Source organism: Lytechinus pictus, chromosome 5 (genome assembly GCF_037042905.1).
Source record: "Lytechinus pictus isolate F3 Inbred chromosome 5, Lp3.0, whole genome shotgun sequence".
Lineage (NCBI taxonomy): Eukaryota > Metazoa > Echinodermata > Echinoidea > Temnopleuroida > Toxopneustidae > Lytechinus > Lytechinus pictus.
The window spans coordinates 43,173,104-43,199,780 of NC_087249.1; the positions used below are offsets into that span (position 1 = coordinate 43,173,104).

General features: G+C 36.9%; 1 protein-coding gene across 1 annotated transcript; it reads left to right on the forward strand.

Moving 5' to 3' along the window:
- The first annotated feature begins 2,016 nt into the window (after positions 1-2,016).
- Positions 2,017-19,941, forward strand: LOC129283531 (sorting nexin-25-like). Its single transcript, XM_064099048.1, has 11 exons — positions 2,017-2,275; positions 3,439-3,514; positions 5,582-5,666; positions 6,391-6,448; positions 7,404-7,477; positions 9,630-9,802; positions 11,397-11,583; positions 12,629-12,779; positions 13,311-13,522; positions 14,054-14,093; positions 15,374-19,941. The coding sequence occupies exons 1-11, from the start codon at positions 2,039-2,041 to the stop codon at positions 15,536-15,538; spliced, it is 1,458 nt and encodes a 485-aa protein (XP_063955118.1). The 5' UTR covers positions 2,017-2,038; the 3' UTR covers positions 15,539-19,941.
- Positions 19,942-26,677: the final 6,736 nt, after the last annotated feature.

The following is a 26,677-nucleotide window of genomic DNA, read 5'->3' on the forward strand; positions in this document are numbered from 1 at the left end:
TTAAAATTTGTAATGTTAGTGGTGATGCAAGCATCTTGAAAAAAAATTAAAATGTTTGCAAATTATTAAAGCACTTGGAACAAGTGCCTCTGGTTGTACCCATACTGTGGAATGTGATGCATCGGCACAATCGTTTGTTATTTATGTCAGTAAATTTACTGTCCAAATGTCAAAATCAACCAAGTGGAATGCTTGTGGCAGTTTCACTTGTACAGTATGGCTGAAGTCAATAAAGTGGCAACCGGATATTGACTTCCAATTATCAAATATTCTCCCTAGCTTCCTTTTTATTTACCCTGTGAACATAGATTTCAGGGCTCCTGATACATGTAGCTATTCAAGGTCAACAATTGCATGTCTGTTTAATATAAGTTCATATTTATTTAAGATCATGGAAATGTGCTTTCCACCAGCATTAAAACATAAATGAAGCATACAGTATATAGAAGATGTGAAAACATAGAAGAAAAATGGTGAAAAATACAAAACAGACAAACAAAAGTATGATTTTTTACCAGAAGTCATGTTCATGTTGAAAGGGGATTCTCATAGTGATTTTACAATTTGTAGAGTGATAATTATTCATATTTATAAAATAAAAAATAAGAATGTCATTATCCTGATAATATTCTTACTGTTATTATTATTAATATTATTAAGTAGTAGTACTGTAATTATACTGTAATTATTTGCAATATGGTTTGCATGATGATTATCCAGGAACTTATAAAGGACTTATGGCATGTCAAGCAATCATCCACATTGTGCTCTTATGAACCAGGTTTGCCGCCAGACAATAACCAGAATAGTAGTGACAATGTGCACATTGTGAACACTGCAGAGTAGATACGAGCACTGTGTATTCTTCTCCTCCCCCTCCTTTTTTCTCTATTTTTTCTTGTCATTGTTCATTTTTTTAAACTTGCTGTTTGTCGTCCCCTCCCTCTTTTATTTTTGTCTCGCCTGCATATCAGAGCGAGATTATAGGCGCTGCTTCTCCGACAGCGGCTGCGGCGGCGTCAACATTGAAATTTTAACCAAGGTTAAGTTTTTGAAATGTCATCATAAATTTGAAAGTATATGGACCTAGTTCATGAAACTGGACACAAGGGTAAGTAGGTATCACTGAAGATCCCTGCCTGTATGCTTCAGGTCACTTAGGGTCAACAAACTTTGACCATGTTGGGGGTATTTGTGAAATTATCTTCATAACTTTGAAATTTTATGTATCTTGTGAACTTAGACATACACTGTACATGTATTAAAGAGCAATGAAGTAACTCTGAACATCCTGTGCGAGTTTCAGGTCACATGACCAAGGTCAAAGGTCATTTAGGGTCAACAAATTTTGATAATGTTAGGGGTATTTGTGGAATTGTCATCATGACTTTAAAAGTTCATGAAACTTGGACATACATGTAGAGTAACCATGTACATGTATCCCTGAATATCTTGTGTGTGTTTCAGTTCACATACCAAGATTTATAAAGGTCAGTGAACTTTGACCGTGTTGTGGATATTTGTTGAATTGGCATCATGACTGAGGAAACTTATGGATCTACTCATGTAGTTCATGAAATATACACTAAGGGTTATCAAGTATGTTTTGCACACATCTGTCACATGTTTATGGTTGAAGGTCATGTTGGGTCAATGGACATGTAGTACATGTATTTTATTATAATATCAGTGTTTTCTTTTGTGAATAATTATTCAATAGCTGTTTTCAAAGTCAGCACTGTTGCTACATGTATATTGAATCGCGTAATGCAGGCGAGACTGCCAGAGGCGTTCCACTTGTTCTTACTTTTTCCCCCTACTCTTTCTTTTCCTGTTCTTCCTCTTTCTCTTCCTTATCTACCTTCTGCTTCTCCCTCCTCCTCCTTCTTCTCTCTCATCTTACTCCTCACCTTCACCACCACCACCTCTCTATCATCATCACTACACATACATTTGTACATACTGTAATCATTGAACCTTATCAAATTTTTGTTTATTCCACTTTTTTCAGGTTAGACACTGGACAGCCTTTCCAACCATGATTTTCGTTGGGAAGATCATCAACATGTACAGCATAGCAGGATTTGGACTCTTCCTGGCTGTGTCCTGTCGCCTTGGTCTAGTGAGCTCATCATCACCTTGGCTCTATCTTGGACTAGGACTGGTTGGATTCCTCCTGGGTTTCTCCCTGGTCCTGTTCTCGGGCAAGATCAAGAAACCTGCCATTACCCATCAACCCCCACCAGCCTTCCAGGCCTTGGTGACCAAGATTATGGTAAGAGCTTGTTAATGTATGTATTTTTTTCTCGCCTACATGGTTATGTAGCAGAACGAGACTAAAAGGTGCCGCTTTTCCAATGGCGGCGTCGTCAATATTGAAATTTTAACGAAGTTTGAGTTTTTGAAATGTCATCATAAATTAAATAGTATATGTGCCCTGGTCATAAAACTTGGACATAAGGGTGAGGGTGTATCGCTGAAGATCCTGCCAGAGTTTCAGGTCACATGATCAAGGTCAAAGTTAATTTGGGTCAATGAACTGTGATGATCTTTGGGGAATCAACATTGAAATCTTACCCAAGGGTAAATTTTTAAAATGTCATCATAACTTTGAAAGTATAGATGGATCTAGTTGAAACTTGGACATAAGGGTAATCACTGATCATTTTGCAAGAGTTTCAGGTCACATAATCAAGGTCAAAGGTCATTTAGGTTTAATGAACTTAGTAGTTTTTTATCATGTGAATGGTGCTTTTTTGTAAACAATTATTCATCTTTGTTGTTTTCAAAGTAAGCACAGCTGCTATATCGAATTGAGCAATACAGGCGAGACTGTCAGAGCCGTTCCACATGTTATTATGATTCTGTACCCATACTTGCATCACACACTCAATACACAGTATTTTCTAGTCTGCTGCACGCATATTTGTACTTAATTGCCTGACCTGAACTCAACCTTGACTTTTATTACACTCTAATTCATGCTCCAAATATCAAGTGCATCGACTAATTTATTTGAATGAAGTCAATCAAAGCATATTTATTTTGTTCCAGCTGTAATACACAAACCATTTCTTGATCTAAAAAGCAGCTTAGTTCAAGTAAAAGAATTATATACATGTATGTAGGTAACTTTGCCTTAGTCAATTTACAGAGATCTACAGAGATTTGATGGACTAAGAAATATTTGACTTAGAATAGAAGATGTACACAACGGATACTTGCATAATAATCAAGTCTCAAATGTTACTTCGCCTTTGGCAAACTTTCGACTTACGAAAGATCGACTTCTACAAGTTTACCTGTTGTAACAATAGAAGATTAGAGTCAATATCCATCATTTGACCAATGAAAATTTTATTCTCTTGAAGACTACATGTACATCCCCTGCCTTTGATATATTGATGGGTATTCCCCCTTCATTTTTCATTTCTCCAGGAAATCAAAGCACGTAGAAGAAGACCAGGAAGGCGGGTTATCATATCAAGGAATATTGACAATGCTATTAGAGATTGTAAGACTGGTGTAGTATTTTTTGTGACCAACAACCCTTAAATTACCAAAAAGTCACTAGGGAAGGTTCTTCCAAATGCCAAAATTAAAAACTTAGCTTGTCCGAAGGAGCACTTCTTCATCTTTATACTGTAAAATTTTTTGAGTTGTTAAGTTGAATAGAAAACAAGATACAAGAGTTTCTTTGACACAATTTTTTTGCGGACTGCGGACAAGAATAACCATTACAACTACAAGTACTTGATGGAATGCAGAGGAAATTCAGCAAGAGCTTAAAAAATATAAAGGAGAAAACAAGGTTTGAAGTTTAGGGTTCACACAAGCATGAGATGTGCAAACTGTATCGGTGAAACTCCCAAGCAGTCCGAAAAAGTTGTGTCCAAGATACTCTTGTATCTTTTCTTTTATTCATCTTCACGACTTCAAATTTCTACAGTATGAAGAAGAAGAATTGCTCTTTCAGATATGCTATTTTTTGTGTGGTTTTTGGAGACTATCTAATTTGTCTATTTACAGAGAACCTTACCTGGGGACTTATTGGTGGTTTTGGGGTGGCAGGTCACAAATTCTCAAAAGAGGTTTCAATTGTACCATGGTACAAATCTCCATGCAGATTTCTTGTATTATTATCGCTTCAATGGAGCACCCTTTGCCCAAAATGTGCTTTTGTTATTGGACTTTTCTTAGTGTACATGATGTAATAACCATAATTCATGTACACAAATCTGCATAGTCCATGGCTTTTTGTACCACGGTACAATTGAAGCATTCTGAGAATACAGGCCTTAATGTTTTTGATACACCCGTCCTAGAGGGGACGTATTATGGTATCATGCTCGGTGTCCATCCGTCTGTGCGTCCGTCCGTTAACTTTTCCTTGTAAACGTGATAACTTCAGTTTGACTGAACCTACATGTAGACTCATATGATTTGGTGTGTATGATACTAGCATGGATCCCAGGGAAGCTTATCGATTTTTAGGTCAAAGGTCAAGGTCACAGTGACATGCTTTCATTTTACCCTTCTGAAGTCCTTGTAAACGCGATAACTTCAGCTTAATTACTTAAGCTAACATCAAATAATTTGGTGTGTTTGAACTAGCATGGATCCCAGGAAGCCTATTGATTTTGAAGTCGAAAGGGCAAAGGTCAAGGTCACAGTGATGTATTTTTATCTTAACCTTCCACCCTCCCCTGTACAGCTCCCCTGTCATTCCGGATTTTGCTCTTAATTAGGACATGTAGGAAAGGCATTGTGGAGTATTAAAATCTTTTGAGTATTTTTAAAAATAAACATCGTTTGTTAGATTTAACAGTTAGTACTCGTGCTTGTCTTTTCCTTTCATGGATGTGGGTGTTAGTTAATTGGTTTTAATAGTGTGTCTTTCGAAAGAATTCATAAGCGCTCCTTACTCCATATCTTCGATTTATTAAAAACCCGAGTAAAAAATATAGAACAGAAGAAGAAAGAAAATTATAACTACATGAATATCCCAATAGAATCTCCAGAGATAAAAGCTCTTTTTTCCTCTTTTTTTTCCTCCCTATTTACATTTATACATACATGTGTACTCTTCAGTTATAAAGCTTTTTATTTGTTATTCCTTTTGAATAATAATCTGCTTTTATAAAGCGCTTAATACATCGGAATTACGTCTCTAAAACACTTTACAGATATAACGTAATAATGATATTAGGCATTTATATAGTGCCATCTATCTAGAAATATTCTTTTCCGAGGCGCGATGTTATTATTATTATTACCCCGGCTTTAGCTCGAGCTGCCTTTCAGCGCTCATGCATTCAAGGAATTAATCCTGCCGGGTACCCATTCACCTCACCTGGGTTGAGTGCAGCACAATGGGGATTAATTTCTTGTTGAACGAAATTACGCCTTGGCTGGGATTCGAACCCACGACCCTCTGTTTCAAAGTCAGAAGACTAATCCACTGGGCCACAACGCTCCACGTTATTACCCCGGTCATCGATTATTTCCATTTATTTGTTACTATATGGTCAACAAGCAGTGTTCAATGTTTTATATTCTTACGCTATTTATTTTTGTACAGTATTTCATCTAGCTGTCAGGGACTATGTGATGATCTGGTACAAAACTCTCGGAAAAGAAGGTCCTACTTTTACTGATGCTCTAGAGTGAGTATCCTTTAAAAGAATAATAATTCTATGAAATTTGATGATGTTGAATTCATAAAAAAAAATGCAGTGAAAATAATACATTATGTCCATACTTTAAAGAAGGTTTGTGGAATTGTGAAAGCCATTTATCAAAATATGTATACTGTTTGGACCCGGCTTATGCTGCTGACACAAATCTAGTTATTTACATGATCAGTAGAGTCTATACTCTTGGATTTTGTATGCTTCAAAGAGGTTACAAAAAAAAACACTGCAAATAATAATAACGCAGTTCTTGTATAGCGCATATCACATTGTGTCATAACGTCCCCATGCGCTTCCAAAGGACTTGGATATTATTACCCTGGCTTTAGCCCCGCAGCCTTCTACAGCGCGGTGGCATTTCAATGAATAAATTCCTGCCAGTTTCCCATTCATGGGTTGAGTGCAGCACAATGTGGAGAATTTCTAGCTAAAGGAAATTACACCATGGCTGGGATTCGAACACACGACCCTTTGTTTCAAAGTCAGTCTTTTTAAGACTTATCCACTGGGCCACAACGCTCAAAATGGTTTATTTTCTATCTCTAAATTTAATCTCCCACTGTTTATATGCATAAATTGTCTTATAATACTGCTGATATTTCTCTATTATAATACTTCCAATTCTTAACTTTCTGGAATTAATTAATGTGTATTGTGTTAATGCTTTATTTATTTTCCTTTCCGATCTTTAAATTAGAACGGATATGTGGGAGGTGGTCCATAATTTGTCACTTCGACTCAAAAGAATTGACATGGTAAGTAGTTACATGATATTTTTGTTGTGTTATTTTATAACTATTAATCAGTAAAAAAAAAAGAATCTTTCAGATTTGTCCCCCCCCCCTGCTCTCAATCTCATCTCTGAAGAGATAAAGGAAAAAAGAATATATGTTTATTGGTATTGGTCTTTATATAATTCAAAACAATATTTATATTATATTGGATCGCTCAGAATGGAATACCAGCAATATGCCAAGAGTTTGGGCAAATACTCCACGAATCGCAGATGAGTGGAATATTGGCCCTAACGAGTGGAATGTTTCTGGTATTCCATGAAAGAAAGCCATTCAATATAATTATTATCATCTATCCCACCCCTGGCAATCAAAAAGATGGAGAAATTTTATTAAACAAGTCATATCACTTATCACACAATGGCATCATAAGATCAAATTTGGTCGTTGACATGCGACTTGCATGTAGTTCATTATGACGTCATCGAGCATAGTTGTGCTCCATGCTGCGCACCCCATTGCTTTCATTGTTGTAGATGTACGCATTGTTGTATATTTCACGCATTCATGCATGCGCACTATACTGTTGAATTTGCTCTCATATTCAATAGCAAATTTTGTACAGGAGCCTATGGGATATTCTTTGGATTTTGGCCATTCTAGGGATATGCTCTGATAGTGCACAGGCAATTGATGCAGACCAAAATATGCATATTTAATGTATGGCTAAAACGCTCTATATAGATGATAATTTTGGTTACCTGATGGAAGGGCATGTATGAAAAATATCCATAGTGTATTTTTACCACAGATGCTGTTTTTTGGACAAATAGCACAAATTTCTTTCTGTGTATTTTCATGCAATATCTCGGCCTTTATTGCTTGTAAAATCATTCATAAATTCATGAAGAGCTTTATGAAACATGCCCCAGATGAATCTCACTATTTTGTATTTTATTCTTCCCTGATTTGATAGGTTCGCTTCCTCTCCAGTGATGTTGTATACAAACTCTGTGATCACTTTCAGAAACTGAGGGAGACCAGTGTCAGGTAGGTTTTCTACAGGAGTTCCTCAAGACGAAATGTAGCTTCATAAAAATATGGAGTCATATGTAAAGGCCACCACACACACCTTACGACTGGTCCACGATCCTATATTGGATCAAATCACATTTTGCTCATTTTCTGAAAATGTACGGTAAATGAAAAGTTATTTTTTTATACAAGGTTTAGATTATACGAAAGAATACTAATGTAACCATTTTGGATGATTGCAAGACTTTTTTTTTGGAGTAAAGTCCAAATTAGTTTCAAATCGTAGCCAATAATACGATTGCTATGATGTCATTTCGACTACATGTAGATGTCAAATTCGCTTTTATTCGCTTTTAATTAGGATGATAGCAAAGTCATAGATTTCAACATACGATGATTTAGGACATTACTCAGTATATCAGCATCAAAATCTGCTACGTTTTATTCCAAGATCGGGTCGCAGATCAGTCGTAACATATGCGGTGGCCTTAAGGATTTCTTCATCAATAATATTTCTGCCCAAGTCATTATTGCCTGCAGATATTCATAGGGGCATGCTATCTAAAAAAAAAAATAGATAAAATACGAACAAATCTTGGCGTTCGTACTTCGACAAAAGGGAGTAAATAAAGAAAGTGTATTTTTCTGTAGAAAAGTAATAATTTGTTTGTCCTTTACAAAAATGCCAGCACTGTAGCATGATGGTTAACCAGTCATATCTGTTAGCAACGTCAGTGCTTTTATACGAAATTTGGCGTGAAAGAATAAATCAGTTTGAAAAACTGAACACGTTAACCAATCAATTTTCTGTATATATGTCACATGCTTTCAATTTTCAAAGGAAAGTAGGGCAGCATATACACCCCTATGAAATATTTGGACAGTATTCTATTTATCAATGCACGATGACAGACAGTTCAGTTCCCCACTCCAATCATTGCAAGAATAATGTAATGGTAGTACTACTAGGACATTATTTGAATTGAATGATGATTCTATACAGTGCGTCCCAGAAAAAAGAAAACTGGGATTCCCACATATTCTTTCTTCAAAGGCAAATTAATTATGATATTTCATCTACATCATCATACAATAAACTATTCCTCTACATTTTGATTCCTAATATGTGACAAACACTTCACGCACTAATGAGCTAGACGTGATTGAATTTTTAATGTAAAAATCAGGTTGCGCCGAAAAATTGGACAAGATTGGTTCATGATACAACAACCATGCCCGGGGGGGCCAGTCAAATATATTGCTGTACACACCCGTGACCGAAAAACGCGTTTAAAGGGGTGTTTTTCAGTTTTGGACGTGGTCCGCGCGTGGACTCGTTAAGGTTATCAAAAACACCGATTTTCAAGAAAAAGGGTGGTTTTGAAAGACTGGTCAATGGTCAATCGCGGGGTCAAACGTATTTAGGGTATGTTTTTTCTCCAAAGCTTTTTTTTAAAGACTATAGCCAAACGTGTTTAGGTTATGATTTTTTTCCCAAGGTTTTTTCCGGAGGTAATATTTTGGCGACAACTTGTTTAGGGGCCAAAATGTGTAAATAAAGCCCGCGAAAAACTTGTTTAGGGGGTTATTTTGCACACAGAGAAAAACTCGTTTACGGGGTGTTTGGAAATTCCTTGGTCAGGCGTGTGTACAGCAATATATTTGACTGGCCCCCCCGGGCAACTATGCTTATTTGATGATTGACTCGGCATTTCTATTGTATTCTGTATTAAGTTTCTCTCACTGATCCCTGAAATGAGAGGCGATTCAGATTCTTACCTGAGTTTCTGCGCAAATTGTATCTGATGGACCTCAATATATTTATTGTTTGTAACCTGCCATGCGTGAATGTTTTGCTAGGCTGTTAGTCTGAAATTAGATATGAGATTCCACTCTTACCGTAAGTAAAACATGTTTAATAATCGTGAAATCTATCTCGGAAAACGGGTTAACTTTTTTTGTGGGACGCACTATATAAGAACCCATCATCATCATTAGTGGCCTAATTTATTAGAGCAAGAGCTGTGATTTGGACAGGGAATGACTTGACAAATTAATGTATTGAATTAATGTAAAAAGTGAGTTTCTCCAGCAACGCTTCTCATTTTAAGCTTTTTATAAAGAGGTACATGTGCATGCTCATGTATTTCTATCACTATTAATATAGGGAAGGTGAGGAGCCGAAGATCTTCTATCTGCACCCGTCCCTGGCCAGCGAGGAGGCAGAGACACAGTTCTTCCGGGAGGCGGTTGAGGTTCTCCTGGTCTTGCTCCTCCCCGAGAGGTTGGCAGGGTGCGAGATGGCCAGGCAACTCCTTAGAGAAATCTTCACCTGTCAAGGTAAGATTAATGCTCATGTTTTAGATTTGGCAATTGGTTGACCCCCCCATTTTGTCTCCTCTCTGTTTGGTCTATAAAAAGACATGGGATAGTCTAGTTCATTAACAACCAGTTCATCTACTATTTGATGTAATTGCCATATAGCCCACTTAACACAGTAAATTGCCATTTCGCCCACTGCCAACTCATCCACTCACCACATGATCTAATGCCATTCTGTCGATCAAAATTTCGTCTAACAGCCATTTGGTCTCATAACTATATATCAGCACTGATCTGGGCCCCGTCTCGCAAAGACTTGAGATTGATCAAATCAACCACAACTATTGGATTGGATGTGAAACTGTTTTCTGTCAAAATCAACCACAACTATGGAAAGCCAGCAACGTCAACATAAAAATTTGCATTCAAAACAATTTCTAGATGTGATGTCTATTCATACATTCAAATTTTTCTTGAAAATCCTGTGTGCTTCTCTTTGTCTACAAAGGACATTGTGCAAATTTCCTGAAGTAAAAGTTATGCCATTGATGGATTTTCATATGCTTGAGGTAGATTGGATCAATTGTAACTCTTTGTAAGACGGGGCCCTGACTTTGAGCATTGTTATGTCAGAGATCATGCAAGACTTTGAGGAATGCATAAACCCCAGTTCCAAATTTCAAAGAAAAACACTGATTGGTTATTGGTGTAAATGGGTTACTGACCAGGGCCCTGTCTTACAAAGAGTTACAATTGATCCAATCAGTCGTAACTCTATGGAAATCCATCACTGTCATAATTTTTTTATACAGGAAATTTGCAAAATGTACTTTGTAAACAAAGGAGAACACACCAAATTGTCAAGAAATCAATGAATTTATGGATATACATTCATATCTAGAATTTTTTTGAACAAACATGCATTTTATATGTTGACTTTGCTGGCTTTCCATAGTTGAGATTGATCGGATCAACCACAACTCTTTGTAAGATGGACCCCAGGTTTTTTAACAACTTTGGTATGCAAAAAATCATGTTGAATTGCCATTGTAGTTTGTATTGCTTTGCAAACCTTTTTACATATGTATTTACCCATTCTTAACAACACAAGTTCACAGAAAGTGGACCCATGTTAGACATGTCATATTGTAACGGGAAAATTGTTGCCTTTGCTTAGATTTTAGGAATATCATGTCAGTAATTGCGAGATAATATAAAGTTATTTTGTTCATTGATGCATGCTAGCTAGACACATTAGTTGCATCTTAGGTCTTATTAACTCTATTTCATGTAAAACATTGTTTGATATTTTTTTCTTTGTGGGGAAACCGTTACCTAGTGGTTACGACTCTCGTCTTTTAGTCAGAAGGACGTGGATTCGAATCCCAGCCATGGTGTGTTTTTCTTCAGCAAGAAATTTATCCACATTGTGCTGCACTCAACCCAAGTGAGGTGTTTGGGTACCCAGCAGGATTAATTCCTTGAATGAACTGAGCGCTGAAACGCAGCTCGAACTAAAGTCGGGAGATTGATGAAAATGTGCCTCAGCATAGATTATTTCTCGATAAATGGTGCTATATAAATGCCTATTATGATGATTATAATTTATTAGTTGTGAAGCCTGCAGTGGACATGCTGTGCAGTCCTCATTTCATCAATACGACATTCCTCATGCATCTTCAACGGACTGAGAAGCTTGTTGAGAAGAGCAAACGACGCTATGCCTATGCCGCTACCTATGAGGAGTTTATTAAACTCATCAACTCAACGAGCGATGTGGATGAACTCCTTCAGATCAGGTATGAAGTACGGTAGATCGCCACTACAGTGTAGGTCTACACTCATTTTGTCTGCTTGCCATTTGCGGGTAGAAAAAAATGAATCTTTTCATCTGGATTTACTCTAAACGGAGAAGAGTTTCATGTCCGATCCGGGGCGAATCTTCAGCTCGTCTGAATTGGCGGGAAATTGTCGTTGCCGGAATTGGGTCTGGAATCATGGGAGTGCAAATAATTCAGGGTATGGGTCACCGCCGCCCCTTATAATTTAGGGTTCAAAGGGTTAAGCCATATACTATAGGCTGTATCCATTCTATCTAATATCCCCTCGATGTGATACTTTTCAAGTCCATGTACAATAAGGTGAACTATTTATGAAACAAATTTTCATTTTACAAATTGCAAAATTATATTAAAGTAGACAAAGTGGTAATTAGCCCATCTACGTATTAGACTATGGCAGTTAAGACTAAATTACTTGTAGACCAAACAAAGTTTGGGATTCAAATGGATTGGGTGGTCTCTACTTCAAGAATTTACACTTAAGGAAAGGAGCTTCATACATCAATTTTGGATCATAGAATTTGGTAAAGTGAAAAGCCAAACAGTCTTTCTTTGTTGATATGAGTTCATAAAGATAAGTTTTTGAAATAACCTAATGACTGAATATTACATTTGGCATTTTATCAAACCGGATGTACTATATTTTTTCCTTCTCATCTTTTCACAGATGCTGTATACAGTAATACTGTATATTCAATTCAATTCAAATAAACATTTATTTACTTCCATTTCATTACATTTTTCTGATACATCAATTCATACAAAAATCAATTTGTTAGAAAAATATAAAGATGTACATGCTGGGTTTAAAGAAGAAGGTGTATACCCTAGAAGCTGGATACTATATACAGTAATAAATATAGCATCTGTGAAAAATATGCAAAGGAAAAAAAAACAGTATCTCAATCAATCTGACATTTTTCCTTTCTATTTGCTTTACAGATGTCATTTATTCCATTTGATTGAAGTGTTGCATTTTTTTCCATTCTGATTTCCTTTACAGATACCATATATTAACAGAGATAATGCATGCTACAGTAATAGAAGACCTGAAGAAAACGAGGGGTGAACTGGAAGGAGAAAAGGGACGGGCAAAGGGGACAAAGAAAGGGGATATGCTTCGTGGCAGGAATTTAAAAAGATACATCAATCAGGTAACTTGATAATTTTTCATATCTTGTTATTTATGCAGCTGTTGATGTGAATGTGTAAAAATAATATGTTGCATTTCTAGCATGCGTAAGATGTTGTTTTTATGTGCATTGTTGCCTTAACTAACATTTTGTCTACCATATCGTAAAAATAATAATAGTAACATTTATATAGCGCATATCACATTTTGTCTCTGAGCGCTTTACATGTACATATTATTACCCCGGTCACCGGATCCTAGCTGGCATGCCTGCACACAATGTATGCACCTTCTCCACTCCCTGGGGAGCATTCCAACAAGAGTTACAAGACTCAATTGCTAGGCATACTACATAGGCTTTCGCATCCTACCGGGTACCCTTTTAGCACTTGGGTGGAGAGTTGCAAAGTGTGGATTGAGTGACGGCTTGCCAAAGGACGCTAGGCCGCAGCGGGATTCGCGAACATGACCCTCTGATTTACAAGGCAAGAGTCAGAACCGCTTCGTAGAGAAAAATTTTCAAGCATTTTTCTTTGTTTGCCTACTACCCCAGTGCAATGTTGCTAAAGCCCAGTGTGAGAAGCGTTTGAAGCTTCTTGGAGGACCCGACTACCAATCTTATTACAAAGGATCCGGGTCAGGGGGCCAGGAAGACGCCTACCAAACCCAACGCCTGATGTCTCTTGATGAAATACTCGGGGAGGGAAAGAAAAGAGAATGTTTCTTGGCTTTCCTCAAACAAGAAGGAAAGGAGGACCTCTTGAAGTGAGTCTGTTGACTTGATAACCATCTTTTATAAGTAATTTGTCATTCACATCAAGCAACTTGTCTTTAGTCAGGCACTTGTTTGTCAATGAAGGTTTGATGGTTTTGAGAAGTACATGTATGTACTTGTCCCAGCCGAATGAGCATGAGAAAATAGGATTTCAACTATGATATAGATGTAATGAGGGCATGATGATAACAGTGATGTTGTTGTTGTTGATGTGATGGTGGTGGTGATGATGATGATAGTGATGATGATGTTTATTGATGATGTAATGATAAAGGTGATGGTTATGGTGAAAGTGATGATGATGATGGTGGTGGTGGTGATGGTAGCAGTTATGATGATGATGATATTCGTGGCTGAGGCAGTGGTAGTGATGATGATGATGGCAATTATGATAATCCATTTGCCCAAAAGTTAATTCACTTTACATATTTGTTTTTTATTGAATGCGTGGACATAATTGATAAGGCTTTTTTTTTTACTTTTCTTCTTGTATTTTTTTTTGCCATTTGTTTTTATTTCAGTTTCTGGCAAGCTGTTGAGAGTTTGAAAAGCAGTAAAAAGGTAATGGTTTCACTTAAAAAATAATGAGCAATCGCCTTTTTATTAGTTATTAAATGGGAAAATTTAATGTGCTCTTTATGTGTTGTGTACTATAGTGAATATTTATATCAATTAAAATAATGCGCAATATTGTATGGAGTCTTGCTTTTACTTTTATTTTATCCTAATTCTTACATGTGCATTTTGGTTGTTTTATCCTCAGCTAAGTAAATGTTTTGTTTTTTTACTTTGTATTATCAAAAATGTATGGAATGTACATGTATTTGGATTTATGTAAAATGTAGTGTGTGATACATAAAGCCGTCAGATGGTAAAACGGTTTATCTCAAAAATCGCTGTTCTGAGAAAAATGACTTTAAAGTTGAGAGGTTTGAGCTTTTTTATGAGATGGGAATAATGCATTTTTAGCAATGGGAAAAGAAGAAGCACAATAAACACTAATAACTGAAGAATTTTGTGCTTATTTGGGGTTTTAATTATGAAATAAATGAGATATTAGTGTAGATAGACTGCTTAACCACAGCACATGTATACACTCATACTACACATCATAAGATGGTAAAATTTGACGGCCGTGTGACGTGGCGGTAAACTGGTCTAACTCGAAGATAGACCATTTTACCATCTGACAGCAATGATTCAAAAATCGTAATTAAGAAGGTTAAAAGGTTTACGTTTTTTTACCTCCAAACGATATGACCGACAATGGGCTAACTCAAAGATAGACCATTTTACCATCAAATCTGAAGGAAAAATACAAAAAAGTAACAAGATAGCGGAATTATCTCTAAATCAAGACATGATGGGATTTTCTCGATAGCACCCTTGGAAAGAGCGCCCTCACATTACCAGGAAAGTGAATTCACCTCAAAAAGTCAAATTTTATAGTTAGACCGTTTTACCATCTGACGGCCGCAATGCAAAACTGTAAACCAGGCACAATGCAGCCTTTGGACTGCTGTGTATTTTTTTTTTAAATAAAATCATTTCTGATTTATTGAAATTGAATAGGGAGACAAGGAAGAAATAAATCTGTTCATCCTTGATAAATGTTCTTTTAAGGTCTTCTCTCACTTTGTTTATTAGTAACTGTCCATCCCATTCTGCCACCTGTTGTTGCTTTCTCTTTCACCGCCCTGCCCTCGTCATCCCCCTTTCTCATTTGTCTTTATTTATCTCATTGACATTCTATTGCCTCGTGACCAGCACATGAATGCCCCCCACCCTCGATTCTCCCCTTGCTCACATTTCTCTTCATTTATCTCATTGACATTCTATAGCCTCGTGACCAGCACATGAATGCGACTACCGTATACCGCACCTTTGTTGCAACGAGCAGTGTAGTCAAGGTCGAGAGGAAGCTGATACGAGGAATGGAAGCCTTCCTGGTTGGAAATGCTGTAAGTATTCCTTTTAATAGTGATGGGGAGCCTTTCACAAGGTGATTTGTCTGTGATTTTAACTGGAAAAGTCACTCTCAACCAATCAGAGGGAATGATTTCAGTAGTTTATAACAGTTGTGCCTCAGTCCCTGACTTTTTCCCATTGAATGGAGGTTTGCTGTATGAATAATTCTGTGAAGCATAGACATTACATGTAGGTTCATAGGTAGTATTTATTGTCCAAATAAATATATAAGTGGAAATTTGCATTTTACATGGTATTGAACATACATAACATAGCATGGAAAATGAACTTATTTACGGAAAATCAAACAATTACATATAGACAATTATGATATAAATGTGCGTAGCATTTGAAACAATTAATGTTATTGACATTAAAATTAAGATTGAAATGGAAATTGGAACTGAAAGTAAGTTATCGGATATTGAAATGAAATTGACATTAGAATTAAAATAAAAATCAGTACTATATAAATCTTCACAGATTGATGATAAAGAATTAACATTGTATTTAGTCGTATAATTATCTTACATTTCTCATTCAAGGAATTAATTATTTAAAAAAAATTCTACTTTATTGTTCAGTGTATGTATATACCATTACCCCCATGACTACCGTTTACCTGCTTTGAACATCGTCTACACCAACTACCCGACAAGGTTAAGTTACATTATTAGGCATATCATTATTCTTACATAATCCCTTCCTCATTCAGCATTCGGATTGACCCTTTAGAGTATTAGCTTTAATAGTTTAAGATCATTGGCACACAGACCCATAGGCACATTATGGAGTATCTGCTTTGTAACTCTTTGTTCCATAGCTAACCAGGGAGACAGTGCATTTCATCAAAGTATGTCATTTGATAAGTTCTCTGATCCGACAAATTCGATAGATCATGATTGGCTGACAAGCACACTACATGTACAGTGTATGTTGGATAAAGCATTCAGTAAGTCCTTTCATCAACCAACCCAGGCTATGTTCCATAGCTAACCAGGAAAACAGTGCATTTCATCAAAGTATGTCATTTGATAAGTTCTCTGATCCGACAAATTCGATAGATCATGATTGGCTGACAAGCACACTACATGTACAGTGTATGTTGGATAAAGCATTCAGTAAGTCCTTTCATCAACCAACCCAGGCTATGTTCCATAGCTAACCAGGGAAACAGTGCATTTCATCAAAGTATGTCATTTGATAAGTTCTCTGATCCGACAAATTCGATAGATCATGATTGGCTGACAAGCACACTACATGTACAGTGTATGTTGGATAAAGCATTCAGTAAGTCCTTTCATCAACCAACCCAGGCTATGTTCCATAGCTAACCAGGGAAACAGTGCATTTCATCAAAGTATGTCATTTGATAAGTTCTCTGATCCGACAAATTCGATAGATCATGATTGGCTGACAAGCACACTACATGTACAGTGTATGTTGGATAAAGCATTCAGTAAGTCCTTTCATCAACCAACCCAGGCTATGTTCCATAGCTAACCAGGGAAACAGTGCATTTCATCAAAGTATGTCATTTGATAAGTTCTCTGATCCGACAAATTCGATAGATCATGATTGGCTGACAAGCACACTACATGTACAGTGTATGTTGGATAAAGCATTCAGTACGTCCTTTCATCAACCAACCCAGGCTATGTTCCATAGCTAACCAGGGAAACAGTGCATTTCATCAAAGTATGTCATTTGATAAGTTCTCTGATCCGACAAATTCGATAGATCATGATTGGCTGACAAGCACACTACATGTACAGTGTATGTTGGATAAAGCATTCAGTAAGTCCTTTCATCAACCAACCCAGGCTATGTTCCATAGCTAACCAGGGAAACAGTGCATTTCATCAAAGTATGTCATTTGATAAGTTCTCTGATCCGACAAATTCGATAGATCATGATTGGCTGACAAGCACACTACATGTACAGTGTATGTTGGATAAAGCATTCAGTACGTCCTTTCATCAACCAACCCAGGCTATGTTCCATAGCTAACCAGGGAAACAGTGCATTTCATCAAAGTATGTCATTTGATAAGTTCTCTGATCCGACAAATTTGATAGATCATGATTGGCTGACAAGCACACTACATGTACAGTGTATGTTGGATAAAGCATTCAGTAAGTCCTTTCATCAACCAACCCAGGCTATGTTCCATAGCTAACCAGGGAAACAGTGCATTTCATCAAAGTATGTCATTTGATAAGTTCTCTGATCCGACAAATTCGATAGATCATGATTGGCTGACAAGCACACTACATGTACAGTGTATGTTGGATAAAGCATTCAGTACGTCCTTTCATCAACCAACCCAGGCTATGTTCCATAGCTAACCAGGGAAACAGTGCATTTCATCAAAGTATGTCATTTGATAAGTTCTCTGATCCGACAAATTCGATAGATCATGATTGGCTGACAAGCACACTACATGTACAGTGTATGTTGGATAAAGCATTCAGTACGTCCTTTCATCAACCAACCCAGGCTAAATGTATGTTCCATAGCTAACCAGGGAAACAGTGCATTTCATCAAAGTATGTCATTTGATAAGTTCTCTGATCCGACAAATTCGATAGATCATGATTGGCTGACAAGCACACTACATGTACAGTGTATGTTGGATAAAGCATTCAGTACGTCCTTTCATCAACCAACCCAGGCTATGTTCCATAGCTAACCAGGGAAACAGTGCATTTCATCAAAGTATGTCATTTGATAAGTTCTCTGATCCGACAAATTCGATAGATCATGATTGGCTGACAAGCACACTACATGTACAGTGTATGTTGGATAAAGCATTCAGTAAGTCCTTTCATCAACCAACCCAGGCTATGTTCCATAGCTAACCAGGGAAACAGTGCATTTCATCAAAGTATGTCATTTGATAAGTTCTCTGATCCGACAAATTCGATAGATCATGATTGGCTGACAAGCACACTACATGTACAGTGTATGTTGGATAAAGCATTCAGTACGTCCTTTCATCAACCAACCCAGGCTATGTTCCATAGCTAACCAGGGAAACAGTGCATTTCATCAAAGTATGTCATTTGATAAGTTCTCTGATCCGACAAATTTGATAGATCATGATTGGCTGACAAGCACACTACATGTACAGTGTATGTTGGATAAAGCATTCAGTACGTCCTTTCATCAACCAACCCAGGCTATGTTCCATAGCTAACCAGGGAAACAGTGCATTTCATCAAAGTATGTCATTTGATAAGTTCTCTGATCCGACAAATTTGATAGATCATGATTGGCTGACAAGCACACTACATGTACAGTGTATGTTGGATAAAGCATTCAGTACGTCCTTTCATCAACCAACCCAGGCTATGTTCCATAGCTAACCAGGGAAACAGTGCATTTCATCAAAGTATGTCATTTGATAAGTTCTCTGATCCGACAAATTTGATAGATCATGATTGGCTGACAAGCACACTACATGTATGTTGGATAAAGCATTCAGTAAGTCCTTTCATCAACCAACCCAGGCGGTTGACATGTGAATATAAGGGAAGCAAAGAAGGGCATAAACTGGGTGCCTTTTTTACCTATAGGGCGGGGCGAACATCCGGCATTTTGATCTCGAGCCCTAGCAACTGACCGGCCGATGAAAACAATGCACTCGCGACCCGTACAGCAGCGCTGTGTTTTGGCATGCCTACAATGTATAATACACAAACATCACATTCGTACTTTGTGATAATCGAGTTTAGGCGTCTTGTCAAATGTGTGTGTGCGTCTTTACCTTTATATTCTACGGCGAACCTGCTGAGCGTGCCATTGTCCATTTTTCTTTCCTACGGGTCAGTGCTCTTGCCATTCAAGACGCCAGCGTGCCCTTTTGCAGCGAAAACGGAAGCGTCCGCTTTTATCTTTTCTTTTGACACCCCCGGTTGGCTCTCCGAGAAGATGTTTTTGCATGAGCGCCCTCTATGTCCACGATATCGGTGTTTTAGGCCCGATCTCTAGTCACTGATCTGAATATCGTTGTGTCCTTGTATCGGTGTGCCTAGTCCAGTGGGGTATATATTTTCCAAAGTTACGCTTTCACAATTTCTTTTGATAATTTTTCGTTTCGGGTTTCAGTATATGACAAAGTTCAATTAGATTTAGATTTCATTTCTTTAATAAAACAATTAAGCTTTAGCCCTTTAGCACGAGCATTTTGTTTTATTTTGAAGAATATACCGTTAAGATATTGACTTTCTAAAAGTAAGTGTTCAGGCGCGGGTGAGATTTTATTTTATCACACTGAGCCCACACAGTCAGCATTGTCGGGTGAAAAGGAAAAATATGGAGTTGTCCTTAACATCTTTGTAAACGAAATGCAAAGCCCCTCACAAAAGATGCAATATAAATCATACCTGGGTCCAAAAATGATGGCATTTAAATTTATACATTGAAACGCTACTGTGACAAAAAAAAATTAAATACATAAGATGCAAGCATTTTTTTTTGTGTGTGGAAAAAAGATGAACACTAAGGACATCGTTGAAATTCTAATTTAGCCGAAGTGCACATCAATTTTACTCTTATTATACATGTTTAAAAATTGCCATGCTAGAAACTAATATATTCACACATAATACAGATGCCGTGCAAAACAAACGAATAAAATATCATTAATTTGAACTTTAAATATCAAATTGGATGCTCAAGCAGTCATATCGGTCATTGTAGATTAAATGCACAATTCTTGAATTTCATTGCCCGAAATTCAGAACAAAAAGTACTTTCGTTACTTTGTAAGACAATTACAAACATCTTTACCTTCGAACGAAATCAAAAGCACTTAACAAATAAATGTTATAATTATTAAAGTTGAGGTAGTCTTGACCATGAATTGAGTTGAGTGTTAATAAAGGAATCATAGCGTCTTCTAATGAATCCCATTCTTAACTTTGAATGACCGATAAAAGATATCGCGTGATTTAAAATGCAAATTAACACATTTTAGTGACTCCGACATGATATTGGACATGAAAACCTATATTATCTTTTTACCTGGGATCCGTCTTTATTCTCTTATATAAATTTCCCCTGTGATCTACTATGTGCCCTAGTGTTTTTTATTACCATCCAGGAGCCACAGAACCGAAAGGGGTCTGGGGCTGAGGCCTCCACAAGTACCATAATTCGTATGGAAAACTAGCGGACAGAAGGTCCTCGCTGCACGCGCGCACCCTTATAACACGCATAATTCCCTTGCATCATACCCTTTTTTCACAAACAAATGTGTATCAAGGACAAGCGTTGATTCATATAGAATTTCCGCCCCCCTGAAATGAATGTTAATAACTTCTTCTATCAGATGATCATAATTATTTTGTAATTTAACTGGTGGGAAATATGGCACTTTATTACATTAAAATCACTCAAAACCATCCATAGTCAGGAATATGTATTGGGATAATGGGTTTGGGGGGCATTTTTATAGTACCCGGTTGGATTATATCCGTCGTCACATCGGCGGGTGATGGTATCAAGAATTTCCGCCCAGATTATAATAAAGGGTACATTGTAAGGCAAATTCTCATGAAAGAACCATGGAGATTGGTTAATAAGGAAATAGTGCACTTTTATCATCAAATCAGAGGAGATTTTCTTTGTGATAGTGATATGCGAAGAGCAAACCATTACACTCGTGACGGGTCCATTATGTATACGAGGGGTGCATCCTAGCTTACCACTGCATAGGTGAGTCTGAAAATAAAGTTTTGCTTATTCCTTTCACTTCATAATGATGTTTTAAACGTTCAAACAACGATAATTTATGAAATTGACACAAAATATTGCGAATCAACGCTGAAACATTATTTGTGTATACATTTTATCCCTCTGTAATGCTATCTCCCCCATAAAGCCACAATGGAACATTCTACACCACTAGTCATACGATGATCGCGAGGTCTGCAAACGTCGTCTGCTGTGTTTTTACATGTCCGGTACACTGTATGCAAGTTTTCGATATGTTATGCATGATGTAGTGAATCCGGGACGAGGGGGTTATCCGGCCCGTGCGCCCCCCCCCCCCACGCCCCTTTGAGAGCCATTATCAATTTTGTTAATATAAATATGCCATTTTTACACAAGACTAGTGTGCCCCCTTTGAAACTCACAGCATGTATTTTAATGAGAATATGTCGTTCATACACAAGTGAGGACCTTTACTTTAGCCTGGTAAACACCTCTTTTCCAAATATATTTGGTTATAAAAATGCACAGAGAGATGGTAGGCAAAGAATATAACTCGAATGTTCATATTAAGAGTCAACCTATCAAGAGGGAAGTTACATGGTTAATTAAAAATGTGTTGATAAAATATCACTCGAACGTTATGTTATAATCTGCTTCGCCAAACAGTTTTTATGTAATATTGCTCTTTATAAAGGCAAGTATTAAATTACATTAAATGTCGAAATGTTGATAATATAATGGAAACCATATTAAAATGCACATTACGAAAAGAAACAAAATCAAGGTTCTAGAATGGGGACAAAAAGAGAACAAGAAAACTACCAATTTGATGCTCATTTTAATTCCCCGAAAGCCGGACGTTGAAAATGACATGGGCCAGCGCATTGCAAGCTGTATTTAACGGCTTACCCCATTGTCAAGGTAGATTTAAATGACCCCATTCTTGATTGGGGAGATTACCCTATATTCTTGAACATAGAGGTGGTCTGACTGGTGGCGGATTTCAATAGAAATGACCCCTTGATTGGTGGGGGTATTTCAATGGGAGATTACCACTTTGTCAGCGCGGGTGACTGTCTTGATACTTTGATGTTCCCCGATGTGTCTTCTATTCGAAAACCGTGTTTGCAACTAATCCCAATTATGAGACTATTTGGCATCAAAATGAAAGCCTAACTGCACCCTTTTCATAGATTTCGTTTGAAAATACTTACAGTGTACGTTTATAAGGTAAAATTGGAATATGAGAAGGCTCTTTATAATATGTAAACCAATTATGATTTGTTCATAAGCATCTTTATAATAAATGTTACAAAATCAAGTTTCATAGAACAGATGTTATACTCGATTTAGTTACAGCCAAAATATTTCAAAGTCATCGAGAGGGTAAGTATCAGACTAAATAATGCAAGCGTGAATTGCGAGCTTGAAAAGGGATCATTTTTATCAGGGCGGGTCCAGCTTTCATCACCAGAGAGAGTGCGCAAAATGCCCCCCCCCCCCCTAATCTACCGCGCAAAGCTTATTTTTGTTGGTTTCTTTCAAGGGGGAGTCCAAACAGTGAAAATTCTTATTTGGGCCCTGGAAATTAAACTATATTTCAAAGTGAGTTTGTAATAAAAAAATATGCGTATACATAATTTTCTTTTATTGGCGTGATCGTTGGCGTGACCCGAGCGCGCAGCGTTTAAGGTTTAGATTTCTGAAAAGTTTAGACTTGCAGTAAAGCGCTGTAATATTAAGCATTTATTAGGAATAAATTCAAACTGAAACGTAAAAAAAAACTATAATACATAACGAACCGGCACCTTAAACAAAAAAGAACAGACCGTGTTGACCATCTAAAACTTAACTCTTAAAGGACTGGAGGGCATGATTCCCCCCCCCCCTCGACGCTTCGCACGATGTTTCCAAAACGCAAAAAGAGAGCGCCGCAAACTTTTATGACTATGTTTTTTTTTTAAGTCTCGCGCAACTTTTGAGACCAAAGTTTTAACATTCGGATATAGCATTGTGACGTCACATGCCTCTTACGAGACAATATCATGCCGAAAATGGCTAATTTTTATACTTTGCGTACTGAGTATATGGGAGATGAACTTCATAAAAGGATGATAATTTTTCGTTCTAATGTGTCTGTTTAATTGATTTAGTTGTTAAATGGTCTGTAATAGTTTCCATTAAAAAAACGATGAAAAACAAAAGATGAAAAACAGAAGTACATGAGAAATTAAAAAAACAAAGAAATATATAAGAAAAATTGCCTTTTTCAATTTTTCTTTGTGGATGCCATTAAATTAGATTACAAAGATGAGATCAGCAAAAAAAGAAGAACATTTGAAGTGAAATTGGGCATTGAGCATGCAAATAATGTTTTTCCTGAATAAATTTGCATATTTCATTCAAAATAAATAAACAATAATTATTTTCAGATTTTAAAAAATACCATCTTGTAGTATAGGTGGTAAGGAATGTGCGTGCCAAATTTCGGCGCGAACAACGTCTTAGATCAGAATGGGGACCATCATGTCCCCCCCCCCCCCCCCCCCCGTCCTAAATACATCTCAAATAGCCCAAGTCCTTTTAGGGTTAATGTTCAGGCGCGGGTAAGATCAATTTTTTTATCCCACTGAGCCCGATCTCTTTTCACCTTTTGTTTCATACAAAAGCTGGGATAGACATGTGGTTAAATGAGCATTAATTGGATTCATGCTTTCGGGAAAAAAACATTTATTCACGAGCAAGAACATTGAACTGTTCAGTGTTGGCACCACTGCGATGAAGTTAATTCGAATTGTGTTTTTGAACAGGAACGGAATAGAGTAATAGACGAAGTAAAAACGTTAAGCTTATTATAGGCCGACTAAAAAATCCACCATACTCATTCTGATTTATGCATTATTCTGTACTACACGTGTCTATAATTCGATGATTTATATGTATTCAATCAGTGACAGGTTTTCAGGTGGAGTACATTTTCCCTTGAAAACTTTTTAGACAAAAAAGTTGTCACTAAAATATGGCATTTTGACCCGTTTAAAACGTGACGTTTAAAAAAACTAAGGTCTTTACTTGTGTTTGAACGACACATTCATATTGCAGATATTTGCTGTGACTCTCAAAAATTGGGTAAACTTGCAGAGGCGGATCCAGCCTTCGCCAAATGGGAAGGGGGGGGGGTCTTTTAAACTTTTTAAGCGAGCGCGAAGCATGAGCGAAAATTTTATATAATGACATGAATTTTTTTTTAAATTGTTTTCGAAGTCTTTCCCTCATCTTATTTATTCAATCGTTTTCCTCCTCCTATGTTTTTTCCTCCTCTCTTTTCCCTTCTTTTTTTGTCTTTCTTTCCCCCTTTTTTGCTCCGCCAATAGAGGGAGGAGGGAGGGGCGGGCCCCTTGGCCCCCCTGATCCAACTCTGGAACAATCTAAACAAGCAGATTCAAGAGAGAAATTCAAATCCATGTTCAAACTTTTTTGGGGGTTAGATAGCCTTTCCCTCCGCATGTGAAGCCCCTCTATTGTTTACAGCCTACTGTGAACTGTGCAACTACTTTAATTTTTGGTGAAATTCCTTCTCTCTTTCTGTTTTTTCCTAAGCGTTTAGATACATATTTTGTGCTTCACTTGTAAATGGTATACAAATAATGTAAATTACTATTAATGGCGTGAGTTTCCCGATCTCCTTATCGAAATCAATATCAATGAGAGAGCACAATATTGTTCTCGCTCTAAAGGAGGGGGGGGGGGGGGTCAGTGTTCTATCAAGCAAAAGACGTAGGCCTATATGTGCATTAGTTCATATCATTGGTGTAGTGATAAAGAACCTAATGAATTCTGTTTTTGTATGTCGACGTTATTATAAAGTTAATACAAATGACATTCAATATGATTCAGGCGTACACCGCTTTAACTGCATGGTAACATGCATCCAGAAATCGAAATATCCGATGAATTAAAAACGTACGTAGCAGGAATGGCATGCAGTTCGGATGTTACAGCACTCTAAAATTAGAATAATCTCGTATTACAAATGTCAATTTTGCTAAAAATGCACACAAACTCATAACTTGATAGACTCTGGGGGATGATGTCGTTGATATAAAAATCGCATCGACCTCGATATGCAATAATTTTTTGTACTGCATCGGACTTGGCAACCCGCAAAATCTTTTCCAAAATTATCTCTCTTTTTAATCTAAATAATATAATCTATGTATTTCAGGATCATGATATGAAAACCCTTGTATAACAAACATGATAAAGGAAAACGCGTCTCAAGTTATACATGGTTCATTGCCCGGCCGCAAAATATACCAATCATCTTCATTTGTTAATAATCATCAACATTATCACTGATATTATTATTCGTATTATGTCCGTTAATATCACTTCAAAATTATGATTATCACTATCATCATCACAGTTATCATCATCATCATTCATTCATTATCTACTTCCAATCGTTCTCCAGTATCAATTTTATATTTTATATAATTAAAAATATATGAAAGATAATAGTAATGATTATGGTGATGCTGGTAATCATGACCATTAGATCCGTTATATGAGATAATTTATGCGATTATACACGCTAATCGCTACTCGATGATGTTGAAAGAATTCTTTTAAATAGCACAAAAGAAGTCGGGACGGTACATGTAGTTAGTGCATACACGTACTTTAATACACTATATCATTACAAAAGATTCCCCATCAGACGGGCCAATGGTCTTTTGAAGTAGGTTCATCTATTGAAATTACGACAATAATCACGACAGCGGATATGGGGAATTAAAGTATGTGAGCATCTCTCCCATTGTTTTCTGTGGCGAACCCGCTGAGCATGCTATTGTCAACGATTCTCTACTATACGGGTGAGTGATCTTGCTTTTTCATGATCATAGGCCTGGGCAATGACTAAGAACAGTTCGATGAGTATCAATGCCAAGCAATCCCGAAAGGTCAATAATGTTCAATTATCTTGATGGAGAAGACTATATCATGGCCCTATTTTCTTTATCTTTCTATTCCCTCTTCGTATCCTTCCTCATCTCCCATTATTATTCTCATCCCTTTTTACTGCTCCCCCATTCTACATGTACGTCTGCTTCTCCTTGGTAATTCTTCTCCTCCTCCTTCTCCCACCTCATCGATTTATGAAGATAAAATTATAATGAAATAATAGATATGTTAATACTTATAATAGAGAAATGAAGGTGATTGCGATGGTAACAGCGGTGATGACGATATCGATAATTATGGGAGGTCATAGACCATGTACAGCACAAAGTATCAGACGCAATTTCGAATATGATTACATGACGATTTCGATACGAAATATTTATCATAAATCTAGATCTAGTACATTAATATACACTTATCTTTATATTTGATTATACGTCAAACGAGTGTCCGTCTGCGTTTTGTTTGCTGCTAAGTTTGTAAATGTTTCG

Excerpts from the sequence above, each read along its gene's own strand:
- LOC129283531 (XM_064099048.1), top strand. The coding sequence starts at position 2,039 with ATGATTTTCGTTGGGAAGATCATCAACATGTACAGCATAGCAGGATTT. Across the intron at positions 5,667-6,390 it reads ACTTTTACTGATGCTCTAGA|AACGGATATGTGGGAGGTGG; the intron begins GTGAGTATCCTT and ends TCTTTAAATTAG. Across the intron at positions 7,478-9,629 it reads CTGAGGGAGACCAGTGTCAG|GGAAGGTGAGGAGCCGAAGA; the intron begins GTAGGTTTTCTA and ends CTATTAATATAG.